The following is a 20,040-nucleotide window of genomic DNA, read 5'->3' as shown; positions in this document are numbered from 1 at the left end:
ACAAGTGCTGTTGAATTATTATTAGGTAAGAGCACCTGCAAGTGTATTAGGCAGCAGTCATGTGTAGACTCAGACCACATGCTTACATCAGAGAGCAGGAGATAGCAGACTTATAAATAATGTAGTATTTTTAGATGACTACTATTCAAATTCATCTATCTTGTGCATGTTAACAAGGTGGTTGTAAATGGCTCATTTCTGGACCAAGTGGGGCTGAAATGATCTCAGCTGGCCTACTTACAAGGGTATCATACTGTGTTTTCAACAGATATATTTTTGTAAGATTCCACCCAATTTACAGCCAGATCCTGCAAACAGTCTTTGCTTGTTCCACTGTGTGGGTTTCTTACATATGTTTCACTAACATGCAGTGGCAACTGTAGCAATTGTTGGATTTCAGCATGAGTCAGCGTTCTATTATGAAAACTGTATTCAGGATGCCTGTCTTCAGAAATAGAGTATTCTAGAGTTTTGATGCAGGAAATAGACAAGTACAGTCAATAAATTTATTTTACTCAAGCTCAAGTGGGAGACAAAACACTGTACACCAAGTTATTTCTGCAGGACTTTAACCAGTACAGCGCTGAGATCTTCCTTGCTACTAATACACAATCAATGTTGTATCTAAAAAGCTACACCCGCACACTATGTGGTAGTGAAGTAGACATTTCAAACAGCTTCAGTAACTAACCAAACTAAGAAGCTTAAAAAACTGGATGTTGAACCACTCAGTGTTAAGATCACATCCACACCTCCCTTTGATACCACATCAGCATTTAAACTCAAGACAATAGTCTTTGTTCTTACAGAGCATTAAAAGACAGGAGATTTTGTCATGTATTTTTCCAAGATTGATATCTTAACATCTACAATGGTAAAGTAGAGGGAGTCAACATTATATAAGAGGGCAATTCGACACAGATAAGATTTTTGTGCTTGTAAGCTTTTGAGCTTAGTGGTATTCATATGCTTACAAACACTGGGAATCACGTATCTTTATCCTTTCTAACAAACCTTATTCTCCAATAGAAAATATAAATACATGAAAGCAAATTCTGGTGAAATCAATTAGGTTTACTTTCAAATAGATGTGTTGTATGATTGGGGTAATAATGTTACTTATACTTTGATTGCACATTTTACTGTTGTTTCAAGCAACCTTGAACACACAGAGGAGTATGCAAGATGTTCTCTGTTAGGCATACAGAAAGAATACCAGCTATTTGGCAACTAACTCCCATGAACCTCAATGCAGCCCTCTAACCCCAAAGTGGTAGAAGCAAGGACAAGGCGTCACATTACTGTATTACACCCAGAAGAAAGAGTTTTTTTTAAAAAAATATTTAGATTCCTTAATAGGCAAATGTAATAAGCTTTCACAGGTGTCATACAATCATGTCCAGCATTGTGCATATGTTGCTTGATAAGCTACTTATTTTAGGTTACAATTCTCAAACCATTTAGGCCAACGTGGTCCCATGGACTGCCCAAGTAGTAAAGAGATGACAAGACTGGCTTTGAGTCACAATATATTAAACACAGTGCACTTTAGTTTACTCTTCTTGTTTCCAAGTGGTACGGACAGACTATAGATTATTTGTGACACAGCCTGTTCTCTTTCAGATCTTCAAAAAAATGAAGCAGCTCCACAAGCTCAAAGACCCAGCTTCCAGAATTACAAGACAGTCTCCTCATTTGTTTAATTTAAAAAGATAAATTCAAAAAATAACAACCCACACAGCTTTTTGCATTGTACAGAGAACTGGTTGCCCTGGAATTCTCAGCCTAAAATTTAGTACTGTAAAAGAAGACACACATTCTTCCCCCCGCCCCACCCCCCCCAAATGGTTCTGCAAGAAAATGAGACCAGTTTCCATAGCAAATCACAACAGTGTAGTACAAGGCTCTGAGACAATAGTTAACCACATTTGTTTTTCTTTATATTCCCCCACTTTTCAAACTTGAAAAAAATCTGAATGCCACACATTTTTAATATGGACAATCTTCTAAATCATCATTCAAAGAATTTTCTTGAAAGCACTGTGCTCCTACCAAGTAGTCTCAAAGGTTGTTTTTTATTTTTGTTTTAAAAAGCAACCTTAATTTAGATGTCTCAGCACATATCAGCAGGAGAAAACCAATATATCACACATTAAAAGCTATTTTCTCTCACAGCTTTTAGGGAGCATGTGTTCTGCAACTTTAAGAAGGGCAAAGGTACTTAAAAATGTTCCCCATGTTTCATTGCTTTGTAACTAGAAATTATTTGAAGAACAGTATATATACATATATATTTTTACAAACAGTGGGTTTTACAAACTCATGTTCTCAACATGAGTTATGATCCAACACGAGTTGTGGTGGTTCTTTTGTCTGAGAAGAAGCTTTTGAGAAGAAATACCTGCCCAATGCTAACTACAAGAAGAATGATGGCTTCTCCTACTGACCAATAAGCCACCCGTGTGTTTAAGTCTTCTGCTCTGCTGCGGCCTTGTGCTTCTCTCAACCGAAAATGAGTCTGGGAATCTATGACAGATTTTAGAGCTTCATGAATCGAAACACATGCCGACTCCATCTAGATAACAGAAAGAAAGAGGACTGATGAGTACTCTTTACTGAAAAAGGTATACAGGATTTTGCATTTTCAGCTCATTAAGCTTCATTTTATATAACTATTTTTATTAAGATTTTAATTATACATCTCAAAATAAACATTTTACATACTGTTAAATATCCCAACGACTTCCCCCTTCTCCTTCCATGGTTCATTTTGCTTGTCTTTCGTTCCTGCATATTTTACTACTGTATAACCATTTTAATCAGTTCTCCATTTTTACATCACTTAAAATTAATTATACTGTTAATTTTATCTTAATGCTGCCAGCGTTTTCAGCTATTAAGCTATCAACTACTGCTTATCTGATTACATATCCACATTTGAATATGTAGGTTTTGATTTTATGTGAAGACAGAAAGCCTTCAGAAATAAAGACATCATATACTTATTTGTATCATATAGGCTGGCTGACTACTTTGTGCACAGTAAATATTTCTTGAGTAGCACTAGGGTATGTTGATATTGTGCAGCAATTTCTTTCCTACCCCAGTGGTCCAACTCCTCACCCTCTTGCTGGGACAAAAAACAGCAACTATTTAGTAGTTGAGCAGTTGAATAACTAAGGCTGCAGAATCCTAAAACTACTTACCTGGAAATAAGCGCCATTAAATTCAAAAGGACTTACTTTTGAATAGCTTTGGCTTAGGAATGCATGGTAAAGCTATGACAAATGCCCAAGTCTTCCAAAGGCAGCAAAACTCAAAATTCTAATTGGTGGTATGAGAATTAAAGTCTAAATTTATATTTATACTCAGTTGCGTAACTACCTGAGTAAGTGCAGTAACTCTGTTTTCGCTAGGAAACAGAGGCGGATCATCTCCAATCTGGAAGTCGAAGTACACTGTTTTGTGTGTAAAGGTAGAAAACTCGTTGCTGAAACAAAACTTGTACGTCCCATTTCTGGATGCGGTAAAGGTGAAGCTATCGTATTGTTTCTTCATCTCTTTGTATAGCACAACGCCGTCTGGATCTTCTAAGCGGCAGTCAACATCATAGTGCCCTCCAGTGATCACCTATGGAACAAAGAAAACTATAGTGATCACCTATGGAACAAACAAAGAATAGTCAGCCATATCACCCTTCCTAGCAAAATATCCTTCCATAAGAAAGGGGGAAACCCATAGCATCAGGTACAATTATTAAAGGCAGTTCAGCTCCAGCATGGGAAGAGTATTAAGCTATAAAGAGAGCCAAGAAAAGGGACCACTTATAACACTAATTCCCCACATTAGCTATGCGTGGAAGACACCAGTGAGATGGTACCTATTTTACTGCTTTAACACTATTCTCCTAAACCTTCTTTATTTGAAACATTCTCTCAGTAAAGTCAATTCGATATATGGGAATAACGGTCTAAAATTACTCAACCCAAACAGCGGTGGGGGGATTTGCAGAAGCACAACACTGTACTACCTTGCTGAGTGGAAGGAATGAGGAAGTAGGTAGCATGGCAATCTAAAGTTGTCAAATAGGTCAGTGTTCTGTGGCTTCACAGAACTGGCGTTGCCGGATTGCATAATAAGGAATGCTCCCTTTGTTTCCATTTAACGATGAGATGATTCACCATTCAGGCTGGGTAAAGAAATGTATTGCTTGACATTTTAGGTCGCACCTGGTGAACATCTTTAACAGAAAACACTATTTGACACACTACCCCTGGGTTTCATTCTCATGGTTCAGATGGAAACAAAAATCTGAAACACTAGTGGGGGCAGTGGGGTTAAAGGTTAAGTACCGCTCCCCTAACTACTGATCTCTGCTGTCCACTGCTGCATCTCATTGCCATTTTACAGAGAAGTGGTAGCTGGAGTAATGTAGCAATCTGGCTTTAGGTTTTATATTCCAATGTCTCTGCTTCTTAAAAAAGAAAACAGGAATAGTAATACATGTTGAACTTCCTTGATTCTTTCAAAGTTTCTGCCTTGGCAGCACACAAAGAAATAACTTATGGTAGCAATCTTTCCCATTAGTTTTCAGAAAGTAGTCAAAAGTGTGAAACACACCAGAACGCATACGCTCTTATTGGATTACACCCAACAATTGATGCATTTTACTGGGCCATGTGAGTAACAGTTGGTTGTATATATTTTTCAGTCCTGTAAGTTATACTGCATTCCTTTAACCTAACTCTAACTTATTTAATAAGTTATAAGTTATATTATTCTCTTTTCTATGCACAGCATAGTGCAAGTATTGAAGGACACCAGATCTGATGGTTTGAAAGCCAAAAAATTGCTGTTTACTTTTGAACAGATGCAGCTGCACCAGAGAGATCCAAGGAGTCACTGAAAACTCCAACAGGCAGTTGGCGTTATATGCCCTTTACTCATGCAAACATTTAAATAAACTTGGACCTGTCTTTTCTCTCAAGAGGACTACAACTTCACTTTGAAACATCTCAACATGTTATCTTAGACAGTATCTGACTATTTCAATTACTTCACCTTTTTTATTTCAATTGCTTAATAGCTACCTTTCAGGGCTGAGCACTCACAAATTAACATACACAGAGAAATAAAACAGAACCTCAGGCACAATATAAAACGGTGAGTGGATACAGACAGACACACGAGAGATACTGAAACATCACATTTCTCTTAAGGAAAGATATCAGTTAACATTTATATTATCTTCTTTTGAAGGTTAAATGCAAGAACTGAAATAACCAAACCATGGTTAACTGGAAGAGAGTTCCTTAACCACCTGTTGGCATTTACAAGCAGCAGCAGAAAGGGAAGAATTCCCTATTTGTGCCCCGCCCACCCCCCTCCGGCCAGGAACGCAGAATTGTGGAATTGGAAGGGTCCCCAAGGCTCATCTAGTCCACCCCCTGCAATGCAGGAACCTAAACAAAAAAAGCTGCAAAAAAGAAGACAAGAAGGTAGATCTCCCCGCTCCACGTTGGTTTTTCAGTGTCTGCTTTAGGGGGTAATTTTAAATCACAATATTGCCTGCCTAGGTAAAGGTAAAGGGACCCCTGACCATTAGGTCCAGTCGTGACCGACTCTGGGGTTGCGGCGCTCATCTCGCTTTATTGGCCGAGAGAGCCAGTGTACAGCTGCCGTGTCATGTGGCCAGTATGACTAAGCCGCTTCTGGAGAACCAGAGCAGCACACAGAAACGCCGTTTACCTTTGCGCCAGAGTGGTACCTATTTATCTACTTGCACTTTGACGTGCTTTTGAACTGCTAGGTTGGCAGGAGCAGGGACCGCGCAATGGGAGCTCACCCTGTCGCGGGGATTCGAACCACCTACCTTCTGATTGGCAAGCCCTATGCTCTGTGGTTTAACGCACAGCGCCACCCACACCTGCCTCTAATTACACCACAGCACTTACAGTGGTACCTCAGGTTACATACCCTTCAGGTTACAGGCGCTTCAGGTTACAGACTCCGCTAACCCAGAAATAGTACCTCGGGTTAAGAACTTTGCTTCAGGATGAGAACAGAAATTGTGTTCCGGCGGAGCGGCGGCAGCAGGAGGCCCCATTAGCAAAAGTGGTGCTTCAGGTTAAGAACAGTCTCAGTTTAAGAACGGACCTCCGGAACGAATTAAGTACTTAACCCGAGGTAACACTGTATTCTAGCATAACCCAAAGGCAGGCAACTAAAAGACAGCTCTCACAAGAGACAAGGGCCTGTCTGGCGTGCGAGGCGCCCTTACCTGGAACTCCAGGGTACACTTGGTGCCCTGCACGATCTCCTCATAGAAGCACTGCTTGGCGTTATCTGGCAACTCGAAGGTGATCTCCGAGGCGCGGACAGACCAGCCCAGGTTGAGCAGCAGCAGCAGCAGCGCCGCAGCCGGCAACCTGAGGGAGGCTCCGGGGCCCTGCCAGCTCCTCAGCAACATCTCTCGGCCGCAAGCGCTGAAGGGTGAACTGAAAAGCGAGAAGCGAGAAAGGAAAGTGAGATCAAAGCGTCGGCTTCGCCCGAGGCCTAGCGAAGGTGGGCGTCGCACCCCAACCTCACCTGCGAAGGGAGCCGGATGTATGCCGGTTCCCACCTGCGGCGTGGCCGAAGAAAAAAAAAAAGGAGGGGAACGAAGCGGAGCCGACGACCCGGAAGTGACCTGGCTCCGGCAGCGGAAACTTCCGGGTGAGTTGTCAATTGTAGACGTGGTGTTCTTTGAAGGGAGAAGGCGGAGGGGGCGGGGAGTGGTCGGGGGCGGGGACTAGGCAAAAGAGGCGGGCGGGGCTTGAGGGAGCTAGGAGAGGTAGGACGAATCCACGCCAGCCGCGAGACGTTCTTATTGGCGCTTTCCAGGCGAGGCGCTGATTGGATGTTGCCGGGTGACGGCCGATAGGGCGGGTGAGGGAGTTTTCTGGGAAGCGGGAAAGAGGCGGCCTGTACTCAGTTGAGGTGGAGAAAGAGGCGCCGAAGGGCGGCGTGTGGAAGTCGCACCCCTCACCCTGGATGTGTGTAAACGCTTTTTTCTTCGCTGGCAGATACGCCTAAGCACATATAATCAGTGAGTAAGTCCCATTGAACTCACTGGGTGTTTGTTGACTTATGTATGTACTTAAAATAATTTTATTTTACCTCAGCGTTCATTCGTTTTCTGCATTTATACCCCACCTTTTTCTCCAAGGAGTTCACGGTGACACACATGGTTCATTTTTTTTAAGTATATGCTGACATTCAAAAGATGTCTGTCCACACAGTGACTTACAATCAATGTTTTTTATATAAAACTATTTTTTTTTTAAAAAAACCATTGCACTAATGATAATAGCAATGAAAAATTAAATCCATTAAACTAAGTTCAGTTAGCCAACCCTTGCAATAAAATAGGGTCACTACCCCTCACTATTCAAATCGCTGGTGTGAAGATAAAACACTAGATAAAAAAATAATTTTCCCCGTTCTAAAAAAAAAACCCCAACCCCGTAGGTTTTTATTAAATTGCAATTGCTGACATAAGTGTCCTTGAAGATGAAAAGTGATACTCTTATTTCCTCTGAATACCCAAGGGACTAATTTTGAAGTTGCTGCCACCTCTTGGGAAAAAGCCACAGTGTTTATAAGCTTCCTGTCTAGTTCTATAACGCTCTCTGATTTCTGAAGCATTGAGAACAAATCAGCAGACCTTAAAACCACTTGAGGAAACCCTTGATTCAAAAGCTTACTGCATTGTTACTCTGCTGCTCATGATTTAATAATACGAGGAGCACAGACTGCTTGTTGCTTGGTTAGGTTATCCAGACATTTTTTCTGCTAAGCATCTCTCTTAAAGAATAAGCAGATGATCCATTTTTTTATCTACAAACGGTAAGAATTTAGTGTGATGAAGTAACTCACTTGGTTAACCTGCAAGTATAGTTACTTTCCAGTTAAAAAACCATACCACTGGGCTTTGCCAATTAATTTAAATCACCTGGGAGGCAGGAAAACCTTTACTGAATAAAGCAGTCTTTTACTCTACAGTGGTGCCCCGCAAGACGAATGCCTTGCAAGACGAAAAACTTGCTAGACGAAAGTGTTTTCCGTTTTTTGAGTCGTTCCGCAAGACAAATTTCCCTATGGGCTTGCTTCGCAAGACGAAACGTCTTGCGAGTTTGTTTCCTTTTTCTTAAAGCCGCTAAGCCGTTAATAGCCGTTAAGCCGCTAAGCTGCTAATAGCCGTGCTTCGCAAGACGAAAAAACCACAAGACGAAGAGACTCGCGGAACGGATTAATTTCGTCTTGCGAGGCACCACTGTATTTATACCTGAGCGGGGGGTGGGGTAAAATTCCACCAGGATGGCCACCATATTCTACGTGTGCTCAGTTTGGTACAGAAGGAGGGAAACACAAAACATAAAAAAGTGGTATGAAATAGCAGGCAGTGCCCCAGCAACCCTCAATGGACTGTGAATGCTCAACAATCAGGAGATGTACTGCCGACAAAAGAGTCCACAACAAGGACATGCCCCCAGCATTGTTGCATGTACAGTGATGCCAGAGCACTCTCAAGTCATCACTCCCAGGCACACAGCCAGCAATGCCCATAGTATAGCAAGTCTCCAGCTATCTCTGTGGGTAGAGGTTTGAATCCCTTATGCTCCTCACAAGAACTATCCGGAAGGAAGGAGAGGCCATGTAATACAACTCACGCATAAGCTCCCTGGGCAGAGTACCTGCAAAGTGTATATAAATCACCCCTAGGATTCTGATCCCACCCAGGGAGGGAAAGACTGGGGGGGGGGGTCACACCGCCAAAGGGAAAGGGCCAGATGAAGAATCAACAATGAGAAATACAGATATGCACAGAGTTGAGAAGCAGGAGATGGGAATTCAGGATCCGCCAGGGGAAAAGGGGGAAGTGTGCCTGCTCCCTCTTGCTCCCAGCCCAAAAACTACTCAAAGATGCCATGATCACGTTAAGGAGCCCTGGCCAGGTGGAACACCTTACATTTTGCATGCAGAGGATCTCTGGTTTAAATCCAGCATACAACTCCGGGAAGCCTTCATGGACCAATAGCCTGACTCTTGCAAGGCCCAGTCCTTTTGACTGTCTCTCTCCTGGTGGTAACTTGCATAACCAACCTTCTCCCTCATCTGTTTTGCACAATAAGCCAACCTTGCCAGGCAGCATCTCAATAATTTTCATTAACATTTCTCCACCGCTTCCTCCTTCCCTCCTTCCGTTTGACTTCCTCAAACACCCTGGCAACATCACACTCCAGGGTACTTGAGAGAGCAGACAATGGAGTGTTCCACTGGTGTATCTGTCATGGTGACAAAATATCTCGTGTTCTGTCAGTGTAGTGGGGCACCTGCCAAATCCTACGGCCCCATAGCCAACCGTTGTTGAGTATAGAGTATTTCATAGAATTATAGAATTGCAGAGTTGGAAGGGACCCCAAGGGTCATCTAATCTTTCCCTGAATCATTGATTTAATCAGCTTTCCAGTTTTTAATTTTTTAAAAATTTCTATAAGAATTGCAAATCACAAAGTTCAGTAAAAGTCCTACCCTGCTAATTCAATAAAAAATATGTGAGGGAGGGAGGGGGGTTGTTGGTTTGTGTTAGTTTTTATTATGTGTTTTGTATTCTCATTTTGTATTTTTATGTTGTGAGCTGCCTTGTGATCTTCGGATGAAGGGAGGTATACATATTTAGCAAACAAACAAACAAACAAACAAACAAACAAACAAACAATAAAAGACTGAAAATAATGCTCTTAACTCTCCAGGCCTATACTATTTCCAGTAGGGAATATATGGGGGGGGTGCTTTATGGGGGGTGCTTTAAATGTATGGTTTGTATGTAACCAAAGTCTCAGTGCAATAGACACACGTGTCTATTTAGACTTAAGTTCCATTTATTTCATTGAGACTTTTTCCCAGGCAAATGAGTACTGGACTGCAGTCTCAGGTACACAGATAAGGTTTTCCAAAAGTTGCTGACCTTTGTAAAATAAGCCACCATCTTGGAGTCACTTAACAAGGTGGTCAGAAAAAGCACACATGAAATATTGAAAAGTAAACTTCTCAGTTGAAGCCATAATTTCTGTAATTCACTAGAGGGAGCTGTTGAATCAGAATACAGTGGTACCTCCGGTTAGGAAATTAATTCGTTCAGAAGGTCCGTTCTTAAACTGAAACCGCTCATAATGACGCCTGCTGCTGCTGCGCTGCCGGCACGCGATTTCCGCTCGCATCCTGGGCAAATTTCGCAACCGGAAGCATCTACTTCGGGGTTAGCGGAGCTCATAACCCAAAGCGTTTGCAAGGAGGACAGTACGTAACACGAGGTTCCACTGTAGTTTTCCAAAGTCTAGTTCCTTATAAATATTGTAAATAAAACATATTCTTTTAAAATTCTGGTTATACTCAAATAATGTTTTTGTGAGCTAAGGTGGGATAATATGCTAGTAAGAACATCCCTCAGAAAATAGACAGAGCACCACAGGAAGGTGTAAAATTCCAGGGAATAAAAAAGTTATTCCTATCAGGTAGCTATGTCACAGGTAATTATGATGATATAAAACATTTTGGCAGCCCCAACCACCAAGAAGGGATTGTTAGCACAATAAGGGACATTTACGTATTGGACAAATACTCCTTTGTTGCACTTGCATAATCTACAGATTTTGAAGATTTGTATCCATGTTCCTCAAATCAGTGGAAGTAGATCTGGTGGAAGAAGGCATAGTACAACCTGTCGAGTTCCTTTTAAAAATTATTCTGTCTACTTTGGTGATAAAAAGCAGGAAAAGCTATAGGGTTTTTTTCTTTTCAAGCTCTGGAGGCGGGGAGGGGGGAAAGCCTGGTTGTAGCAGACGCTGGCTACGTAAGCACTGATTTGTGACAATAATATGTGTTCATTTGTATGAATAACCTTGTTGAGTCACTTGAGGAAGTTTTTGTATACACACTTCAAGAGGAATTTAGTGATCTAGAATTAAGACTCAGATACATTCCATTCTGGAAATAAACAGAGTAGGATGGTATTTTGTTTTTGATGTTGCCTGAGCTTGAAATGAATGAACAGCCTGCATGATCATACACAAGTGTGGACTAGAACTGTTTGTTCCTTGTAATGAGAAATATTGTGTGGATGTTAGTAGGGGACTTAGCTCCAAAGAAGTTTTTGTAATTAATTTTCTATATTTGATTGCTTTTTGTTGAATCTGTTTGGATTAATGTTTACAATTGGGTATCTTGTAATGAATACAATTGGGTATCTTGAATAGCCTTCTATCTTTTTTTCAAGCTAGTATGAATGTGATTGTTGTCTGTTGCATCTTTTCAAAGCATTCTGACAAATGCCATAGTCCTTAGAAAGGAGGAAGTTTTAAGGGAATTACCTGGATTTTAAATTCTGGTAAACTAATGACTGTCTCTATATTTGAGGCCTAAAACCCTACTGGAAACCGCCTGTGCTTGGACATACCGTATTTTTCGCCCTATAGGGTGCACCGGCCCACACCTAGTTTGGGGGAGGGGAATAAAGAAGAAAAAAATTATCCCCCCCCCCCAGGCGTGGGGCTGGAATCCGCAGGGCTGGCTGCTATTTTGCCCCCCAGGTGCGGGCTTCGGACAGATATCCGCAAGCCTGGGGAGACCAGCAGGAGTTCCCTGAGGGAGGGGGTTCCCTAGGGAGGGAGTTCCCTAGGGAGGAACCTGCGGGAGTTCCCTAGGGAGGGAGTTCCCTCCCTAGGCTTGCGGATAGCTTCCTGAAGCCTGGAGAGCGAGAGGGGTCGGAACTCCCGCCGGTCTCCCCAGGCTTGCGGATATATGCCCGAAGCCTGGGGCGCACTCTGCTGCGCTCCCCAGGTTTCGGGCTGCAGGCTGCTGTCTGCAAGCCTTGGGAGCCCGGCGGGAACTCCCGCGGGCTCCCAAGGCTTGCGGATAGCTTCCTGAAGCCTGGACAGCGAGAGGGGTCGGTGCGCACCGACCCCTCTCGCTCTCCAGGCTTCAGCGAAAGCCTGCATTTGCTCCATAGGACGCACACACATTTCCCCTTCATTTTTGGAGGGGAAAAAGTGTGTCCTATAGGGCGAAAAATACGGTAGTTTGAATGTGCCATTTCCTTTGAGCATTAGTCTTTCACTCACAAGAAGACAATCCCTTCCTCTTTTTGAATTCTGTTGGATAAGTAACGATAACAGGTATGGAAAGACTTCAGCATGTTGAATATTCCATCAGCCTGGCTTTTCAGCTTGCCAGAAGGAATGAACTCCACTCTGCTTCTCCTCTGTTAGAGGAATTTTAAGGTCTTATTTATATAAAATAAATGTTCATTACTGTACAAGGCAAACACATAAACAAACAAACAAACAAACAAACAAACAAACCACATGTCTGGAAACAGTACAGGAAAACAGTCCTAAAGCCATTTTGAATCTTTAAGTCACCTCAAATATTTCTCTGCAAGGAGGAAGGAAATGGAAAAGCCTCCCCATTGTCTCATTGTTCACAAACCCTGTCTTAAGGGTGTCTCTGTGTGAATAGGGTGAGCCTGTGACCTGGATTCAGGAATTAAGTACCGGTAGTTATCATCACAATTTGTTGATGTTTGTTGTTGTTTAGTCATTTAGTCATGTCCGACTCTTCGTGACCCCATGGACCAGAGCATGCCAGGTACTCCTGTCTTCCACCGCCTCCTGCAGTTTGGTAAAACTCAGTTTGGTTGGTAGCTTCGAGAACACTGTCCAACCATCTCGTCCTCCGTTGTCCCCTTCTCCTTGGGCCCTCAATCTTTCCCAGCATCAGGGTCTTTTTAAGGAGTCTTCTCTTCTCATGAGGTGGCCAAAGTATTGGAGCTTCAGCTTCAGGATCTGTCCTTCCAGTGAGCACTCAGGGCTGATTTCCTTCAGAATGAATAGGTTTGATCTTCTTGCAGTCCATGGGACTCTCAAGAGTCTCCTCCAGCACCATAACTCAAAAGCATCAATTCTACGACTATCAGCCTTCTTTATGGTCCAGCTCTCACTTCCATACCTCAGAGAGACATTCAGTGAAACAAAATATGTACTATTTTCTGAAGTATGTGACGATCTCCTAGCCAGACAAACATCAGAGCTCAGGCAATGTGAGAACTTGCATGGCTACTCTTATGTTTTATGCTTTTTGTTGTTGAACTTTTCTGGCTTTTTCTTTCAAATACCATGTAAACTCAAATTTTCTTAAATACGGGCTGATTTATTTTTTATTATTAAAAGTATGTGCCTGCAGTCTTTCCACTCACCTTCTTGTGCTTCTGCTCTGTTAATGCACAATGAAGAGGTTTGAACTACCCCAAAATATGGAGGGGAGGGATTGCGTGTAAAAGGATACTTAGTAAGGCATTATAGAAATTCTAGACGGTGAAAGCTGATATATTTTGGGAGTCCTCCTGCCCTCATTCTATTGCTAATCTGTCACGTTAAGATTTAGGTTATTATTCTAAACTGATTATTCTAAAACCTTTGTTTAAGATAGTTTTCAAAACAACCCAAACTGGTTTAGTTTATATTCCCTCATCTTCAAGTGTTGTGATCATGTGTATAAGATGGTTTTTACTATTTTTCTATATGAATAAATGAGTCAATTAATTTACTTTTTTTCATTCATCACTTCGTTGTAAACAAAATCTGCCCTTTTTCCCTTATGGGGTATCCAAGAGCCCGTATAGAGTCCTTAAGTGGGTTCCCTATTGGTAGGAGAAAATAACAGAGGCCAACCAGAGAATATTGAGAAGCAAAGCAGCTAGTAAGCCTGATCTTAATTAAAACAGTTGCAACAGGGTGCTCCCCCCACATGCAGGAGAGAGGAGGAGGACCCAGAACAAAGGTGTGCCAGCTCTTATATAGACTTTTGAAATTGCCCACCCTCAAACTCAAGACCACCCCAATACATCATACATACAGAAAGAGGTGGTCTCCAGCAAAATCCTGTCTGGCAGAAAACCTGTCAACGGTCACGGATTGGATCACCCGGGCAGCCTGGCCATTCTTTTGTAATGATAAATACTTACGGTAATTCCTGAGCCAGGTCACAGGCTCACTCTATTCACACCTTAAATGTGACTTTAAGCCAGGATTTGTGAGCATAAAGATAGTGGGGAGGTTTTTTTCATTTCATTTCCTTGCAGAGAAACATTGGTCAATTTGGGAGAGTCAAAATGGTTTCAGGACTGTCTTCCTGTACTGTTTCAGACATGTGGTATATATATATATTTATGTACGTGTTTTCCTTGTACATTCAATTTATATATTTGAGACCTTAAATTCTTATAACAACTTTGTGTTATTAATATGTATAGAATTTCAGTTACATGAGTCTAGTATAAGGGATAGATGACTCAAAGTTTCTGATAATAAACCACCTTATCTTATGTTGCTTTGTCTTCTACTAGTCTAGCTCTTGTCTGAGAAACCTCTGTAGATAATTGACCAAACAAACATGACTGGTGATTTTCTATCTTATTTTCTGAATTTCCAGTCTTTTGAGCTTGAACATCTGCAATGTTCAGAGCCACTCTTACAAGGAAAAATTAATCTACCTACATTTTCTGATATGATTTTTAGTTATGAAAACACAGTTTTAAAAAGCCCTAAAGATAATCAAATCCTTGAATGTCTGCCTAAATGCAGAACTTGTGTGTCAATTTTTTAGCTAGGCATGGATAGTTAAGAATTTCAGCTTTGTTTTTCCTCTTTCTGTCAAAAGATGTTTTGTTTCTGCTCTGTATACTTTCCAAGGCACACACAACAGAAGCATACACAAAAGCTCCATTCATGCTGGTGTTTATTTAGCTACTAAGCAATGTCCCCTTTCTATGTAGCTGATGAACCTTGCAGCAGTGTGGCATTGACCCTCAGGAAACCTTGAGAAATTGAAGCCACATTTTTTAATATCTGCATAATCACCTCTCACTTCCAGAGAGTAAGAAGCACATACATATTAGCTGGCTTGCTAGCTGCTGCTGAAACACCATTCTACTTGTTCTTTCCTTTTACTACTGTAAGATTCACTCAACCCAATCCAAATTTGTCAGATTTAAATGTGATTCCTAATCCATCAGTTGATATAAATGGTGAGGGGGGAGAATAATAAAGGACTAATATTTGGCTCATTGTTAAAGTATCCTTTAAATATTAATATATGGAGAGACTTGGCACCAGGACCAGCTCTGTCATTAGGCAGAGTGAGGTAGTCAGCTCAGGCAGCTGATTTAGGGTGCAGAATGCTGAAGCCTGGTTGCTGTGGGAGGCAATGAGAAGGGATATATGACCACCTTAAACCACAATACTCACTGTTGCTGAGCTACTGATTCAGGATTTTGTTATGAGGATATAAAGTCCTTAGCAACTTGGGACTCAATTCTGATAAGGCAGTGTTTCCCCACCTTTTTTGGGCAACGGCACACCTGTTTAATCAAAAAAATCTCGCGGCACACCACCATTACTGCCCCGTGACGTCAGCGCGCAGCGTCACGCCGGGAGGGACGCACGAAAGTGAAAGTTTTCACTTTTTCCCCCTCCCCCTTGCCGGGGAACCTCCAAGCTTTGGGGGTGGGGGTGGGGAGGCAGCAGAGCGAGGGACTGAGGGACGGCGGCAGCTGAGGCGGCGGCGGCTGTTGTGGTGGTGGCGGCGATAGCGGGCGGAGGAGGGGGCGGCGGCGGGAGTTGCTGCTGCTGTTGTTGCTGCTGCTGCCCGGACATGCCGGCCTCCTCCTCCTCCGCTGTCTCGCGCTCCTCCATTTGCACGCGCTGCCCCGCCGCTCGGCACCACCACCGCGGAGCCGCCCCCGGCTCGACGCGGATCCTCGCCGCCGCCGCCTCTCACCGCCCGACTCGCCCGCCTCCCTCCCACGGCACACCAGCCGATGTCTCACGGCACACTAGTGTGCCGCGGAACACCGGTTGGGAAACACTGTGATAAGGAGTATCTTCCCAGATTTTAAAAAAGAGGAAAAACTAATTCACATTTAAAGAGCTATATAATAAAAGCTAGAAAAATATGTTTTACTCCAGGAATCTTAAGAAACTCAAAGTAAAAACTGGCCCAGAGTTTGTACTAGTATGTCTGACCACCAGGGATTGCTTAATTTGCAAATGGGTCACTGAAATATTGCCAATTTCACATTGGCAGCAGGATGTTTTTTACTTAGTGGATTTCCTTTGGTAAGGGGAAATTTGGGTTATATATAGGCTGGCATTTTGATACCAAAGGTGGTGTATGGGGACTACAAAAAATTGTATGTATGGTGGACATTAATCCCACAACGGACACCCATCTGGAAGGGTCACTGCTTTCCATAGCCAGGTCTTTCTGGGTCAACTGCGGGATTTGAGCTGCCCGACTCTTGTGCAAACTGATTTGGGGAGCTGACCGCTGTGCTGTAAGCACAGCTGTTGCTAAGCTTTGTTTGCTATACTTGATCAAATGATTGCCCATATTTGCACTATGAGCTTAGGCACGTATTAACCCCAGGACAGTTACTGTGTCTAGTCACATCTTTTTGTTGGACTGACGCAAAACTTGTGCTTGCATTACTGTATAATCAAGCAGGACCACTCTGTTCTGAAGCCAAAGCTTCCTCTGTCCATCAGGGTAGATGAACATCTGTGGTTTAAAATTATATCTGATGAGTCTATCCTCAGGCCCTTAAAATTTAATCTATGACCCTTTTATCAAGTAGACTGCTTTCTTAAGCAAAAGAACAAAAACAGGAAAAAATAATCTTCGGGTATTCTGGCACAAAGATAATGATTATATCCAAATATGCTAAACCACAGAGCCTAGGGCTTGCCAGTCAGAAGGTCGGCGGTTCAAATACCCACGATGGGGTGAGCTCCCATTGCTCGGTCCCTGCTCCTGCCAGCCTAGCAGTTCAAAAGCACAAAGTGCAAGTAGATAAATAGGTACCACTCCGGCGGGAAAGTAAACGGTGTTTCCATGCACTGCTCTGGTTCGCCAGAAGCAGCTTAGTCATGCTGGCCACAGGACCCGGAAGCTGTACACCAGCTCCCTCGGCCAGTAAAGCGAGATGAGAGCCGCAACCCCAAAGTCGTCCGCAAGTGGACCTAACAATCAGAGGTCCCTTTACCCTTTTATGCAATAATACTACTGCAGGCGTGTCCAACAGGTAGATCGTGATCTACTGGTAGATCACTGGACGTCTGCGGTAGATCACTGGTAGATCATTGGCTCCCCCCAAAGAAGCTGAACAACTGTGATTCCCCTAGAAAAAGCTCAACATTTTACCTCCTCCCTGAAAAAACTCAAGAACTTTGACCTGAACCCCCAAAAAGGCGGTAGATCACTGCCAGTTTTTAACTCTGTGAGTAGATCACAGTCTCTTGGGAGTTGGCCACCCCTGTACTACTCGAAAGCTGCTTTTGCTCATGGCAGGATTGGTTATGAACTAGAAAAAGAAGAAATTACTTTCCCCCCTCAGGCCCTTCTAATAGCCTACTCCAGCCTGTATATATTTTCCATATTCTCCTTGTTTCTCATTCTGTAATACTACCCCTAAGCATGGTGGTGCTATTTTGAGAAACTTTAGCAGTTTTGTAAGAGTCCATGGAATAACACTATATTCTCCACTTCCACTCACGTTTCTTTGTATCTAAACCATTGCATTAAATGTTTTGGAAATTATTAGTATTTGGGCTCTGTCAACTAAAACAGCATGAACATTCGCTTTCCATATCGTGGAAAAGTATTTTTCTGCCCAGTTAACTAGCCTTTGCTTCTGAAAAGTTCTGTGTGCTTAGGCTCAGTCCTACATATAGTTACAGGCAGTAAGTTCAACTGACTTGGGAGGGACTTCCTTCCAAGTAAATAGGCATAGGATTGTATTGTTGTGTTATCTCTCTTAAAGGGAGCGATCCTGCTTAGGCTAGACTGCATGTGATGCTACAACATACACAAAGCCTCTTATGTGTAAGTAAAAAAGTAAAGTAAGTAAAAAAAAGTGTTTATTCAGGCAAGCAGTGGTAAAGGCTTGGCAGAAGTCACACCATTCAGGAGTCATGATTCAGAAGTTCAGGAATTAGGCAGGGTGTTCAGGACTGGATGGAAGCAGTGAAGATGTCCCAATGGAGACAGAGCCCATGAAAGTAAATGCAACTTAGAAAATTCATTAAGTGCTCCTGCAGGGGTGAAGGTCAGGATGACCAATAGAGAGCCAGGCTAAGAACCTCTAAAGCCATATTATAGGGCCATCAAAAAGCTAAAAGCACAAAGCCATTTTAGAAAGCTAAAGACTATTTCTCTTTCTCATGTTTGTCACTTTGCCACCTTTTGCAGAGGCAGCAAGCATGCAAGCTTGTGGGTGCCGCTAGCTTGCCCCTGCAGGAAGTTGCTAGTTGAGGTTAAGCCATTTCTGAGAAACGACCCCTGACAAAGGCAAGTAGCAGGATGTCTGCTGACCGCCAGGCTCCAGATATAACGCTTAGGTGTGAAGTTGCTAAACCACAAGGACATTTCTTGGAAGCGGGGGGTTCAGGGGCACTTCCTGGAACTAGTACAGAGGTTAAGTAGATTATAAGCCAGTAGCGCCACCTAGTGGAATAGGCAACTTGGAACCAAAAGGACACACCAAATTTATTCATTGGTTGAGCTTTAATGAATATGTATCAATGACCATAGGAAATTGTCAATCATTGGCTAAAGGGATGCCAAGGGGCTGAACTGTGCTTTGCAGAAAGATATATAAGTTGACTGCCCCAAAGGGGGGGCGGGCATTCTTCATTTTCCTGAATGCACCCTATTTGCTTTTTGTCGGACAAAAATCCAAATAAAAACTTTTTCTTTAAGAAACTTTGCTGCCTGATTTTTACATTCCTGGTCTGAATACCGATGTCCCTTTCATTTCTGGTGCCAAAAGTGACTCGGATCAGAAGGACTTTAAGTGTCCTCAGAGACCAGGAGGCAGCTCCCTTGCCCTCTGGGCAGAGACAGGGGAGGGTCAACAGACCTCCTGGCTTCCACGTGCACACCGAACCTTTTCTTCGGAGGGGGGCAGAAGGCAACTTGACCCTCTTGCTGTATCCTGGGACAGAGGACAACGGATTTGAAGAGCCGAGGTTGGGAGGACAGGACAGAGAAAAGCCGGCTGGGGTGAGTACATGGCAATAAGCCCTGAGGGGATAGGAAATCCTCCTTTTAATTAAGGAGAAGGGAGATACTGATCACATCTCCAGCGTGGATAGTGGCATTAAGTAGAAGGGTTGACTGCTGACAACCACCCACGCTTTGGTATTAGGAAGGAGAAAAAGGGGGGGCACAGGGTGGATAGTGTGTCGTGCAAGCGTCCAACGAGAGAGGCATTTTGTGCATGTATGTGTGTTACCCCGGGGCATTCCCCTGGGGTCGTAGCAACAAGTACTCCATTTCCCAGTCGGGCGACTGCACCTGGGTGAGAAAAGTTGCGAAATGAATGTGTGAGTGATTGGTGTGGGGACGCTGTACAGGGCCATACTGAAAATGGGAGGGGGGAGGCTCGAAAGCCTTGAAAGGTCCAGTAATTCCCCTTCAATGTATGTTAAACAACTTCAAGGAAGGACCAAAATCAGCATAGACCAGGGGGGACATCCTGACCAGATTCCCTATATAGACAACTGGCTGAAGGTGGTAGATGACAATCACCCCCCCCGGTTGAAGAAATGCAGGACTGAACATTGCAAAGTCACTCCCTCATGTCAGGTTTTGGAGAGGGAAGATGTCCAGAAGAAGTGCAGTGTTTATGGAGAAGAGTGTACAGAACAGTAAGCAGTTATTACTGCATTAACAGAGGAAAATAAAAGAAAAGAGCATGAAACAGGATGCTACTATAGAATTAATGTAACAGGATCTTGAACAGACAAATGAAGGACTTAATAGATTAAACACAAGTCATTTAGAAGAGAGGTCTCAACTAATTCAAGACCTCCAGAGGTATGGAAGAGAATTTGACAACCTCAGAGAGGTTTTAGCTGAGAAAGACAAAGAAATTTCTGCTAT

General features: G+C 42.9%; 1 protein-coding gene and 1 long non-coding RNA gene across 2 annotated transcripts in view; one reads left to right on the top strand and one right to left on the bottom strand.

Annotated features, from left to right (window-relative positions):
- Positions 1-492: 492 nt before the first annotated feature.
- On the bottom strand, positions 493-6,721 carry TMED7 (transmembrane p24 trafficking protein 7). Its single transcript, XM_081213886.1, has 4 exons — positions 6,589-6,721; positions 6,281-6,497; positions 3,385-3,630; positions 493-2,575 (listed from the first exon to the last, which is right to left on the bottom strand). Exons 2-4 carry the CDS (start codon positions 6,467-6,469, stop codon positions 2,339-2,341), a joined length of 672 nt encoding a protein of 223 aa, XP_081070012.1. The 5' UTR covers positions 6,470-6,497; positions 6,589-6,721; the 3' UTR covers positions 493-2,338.
- A 163-nt stretch (positions 6,722-6,884) lies between these two features.
- The window catches only part of LOC308597862, a 35,322-nt gene continuing 22,166 nt past the window's right edge, over positions 6,885-20,040 (top strand). The window contains exon 1 of the long non-coding RNA XR_014013222.1: positions 6,885-7,087. This is a non-coding gene — a long non-coding RNA (uncharacterized lncRNA). The remainder of the gene's footprint in view (positions 7,088-20,040) is intronic.

The sequence above is a fragment of the Podarcis bocagei genome (genome assembly GCF_964188305.1).
Source record: "Podarcis bocagei genome assembly, chromosome: 11".
In the NCBI taxonomy this organism is placed as follows: Eukaryota; Metazoa; Chordata; class Lepidosauria; order Squamata; family Lacertidae; genus Podarcis; species Podarcis bocagei.
This window is presented reverse-complemented; position numbering and strand designations above follow the sequence as displayed.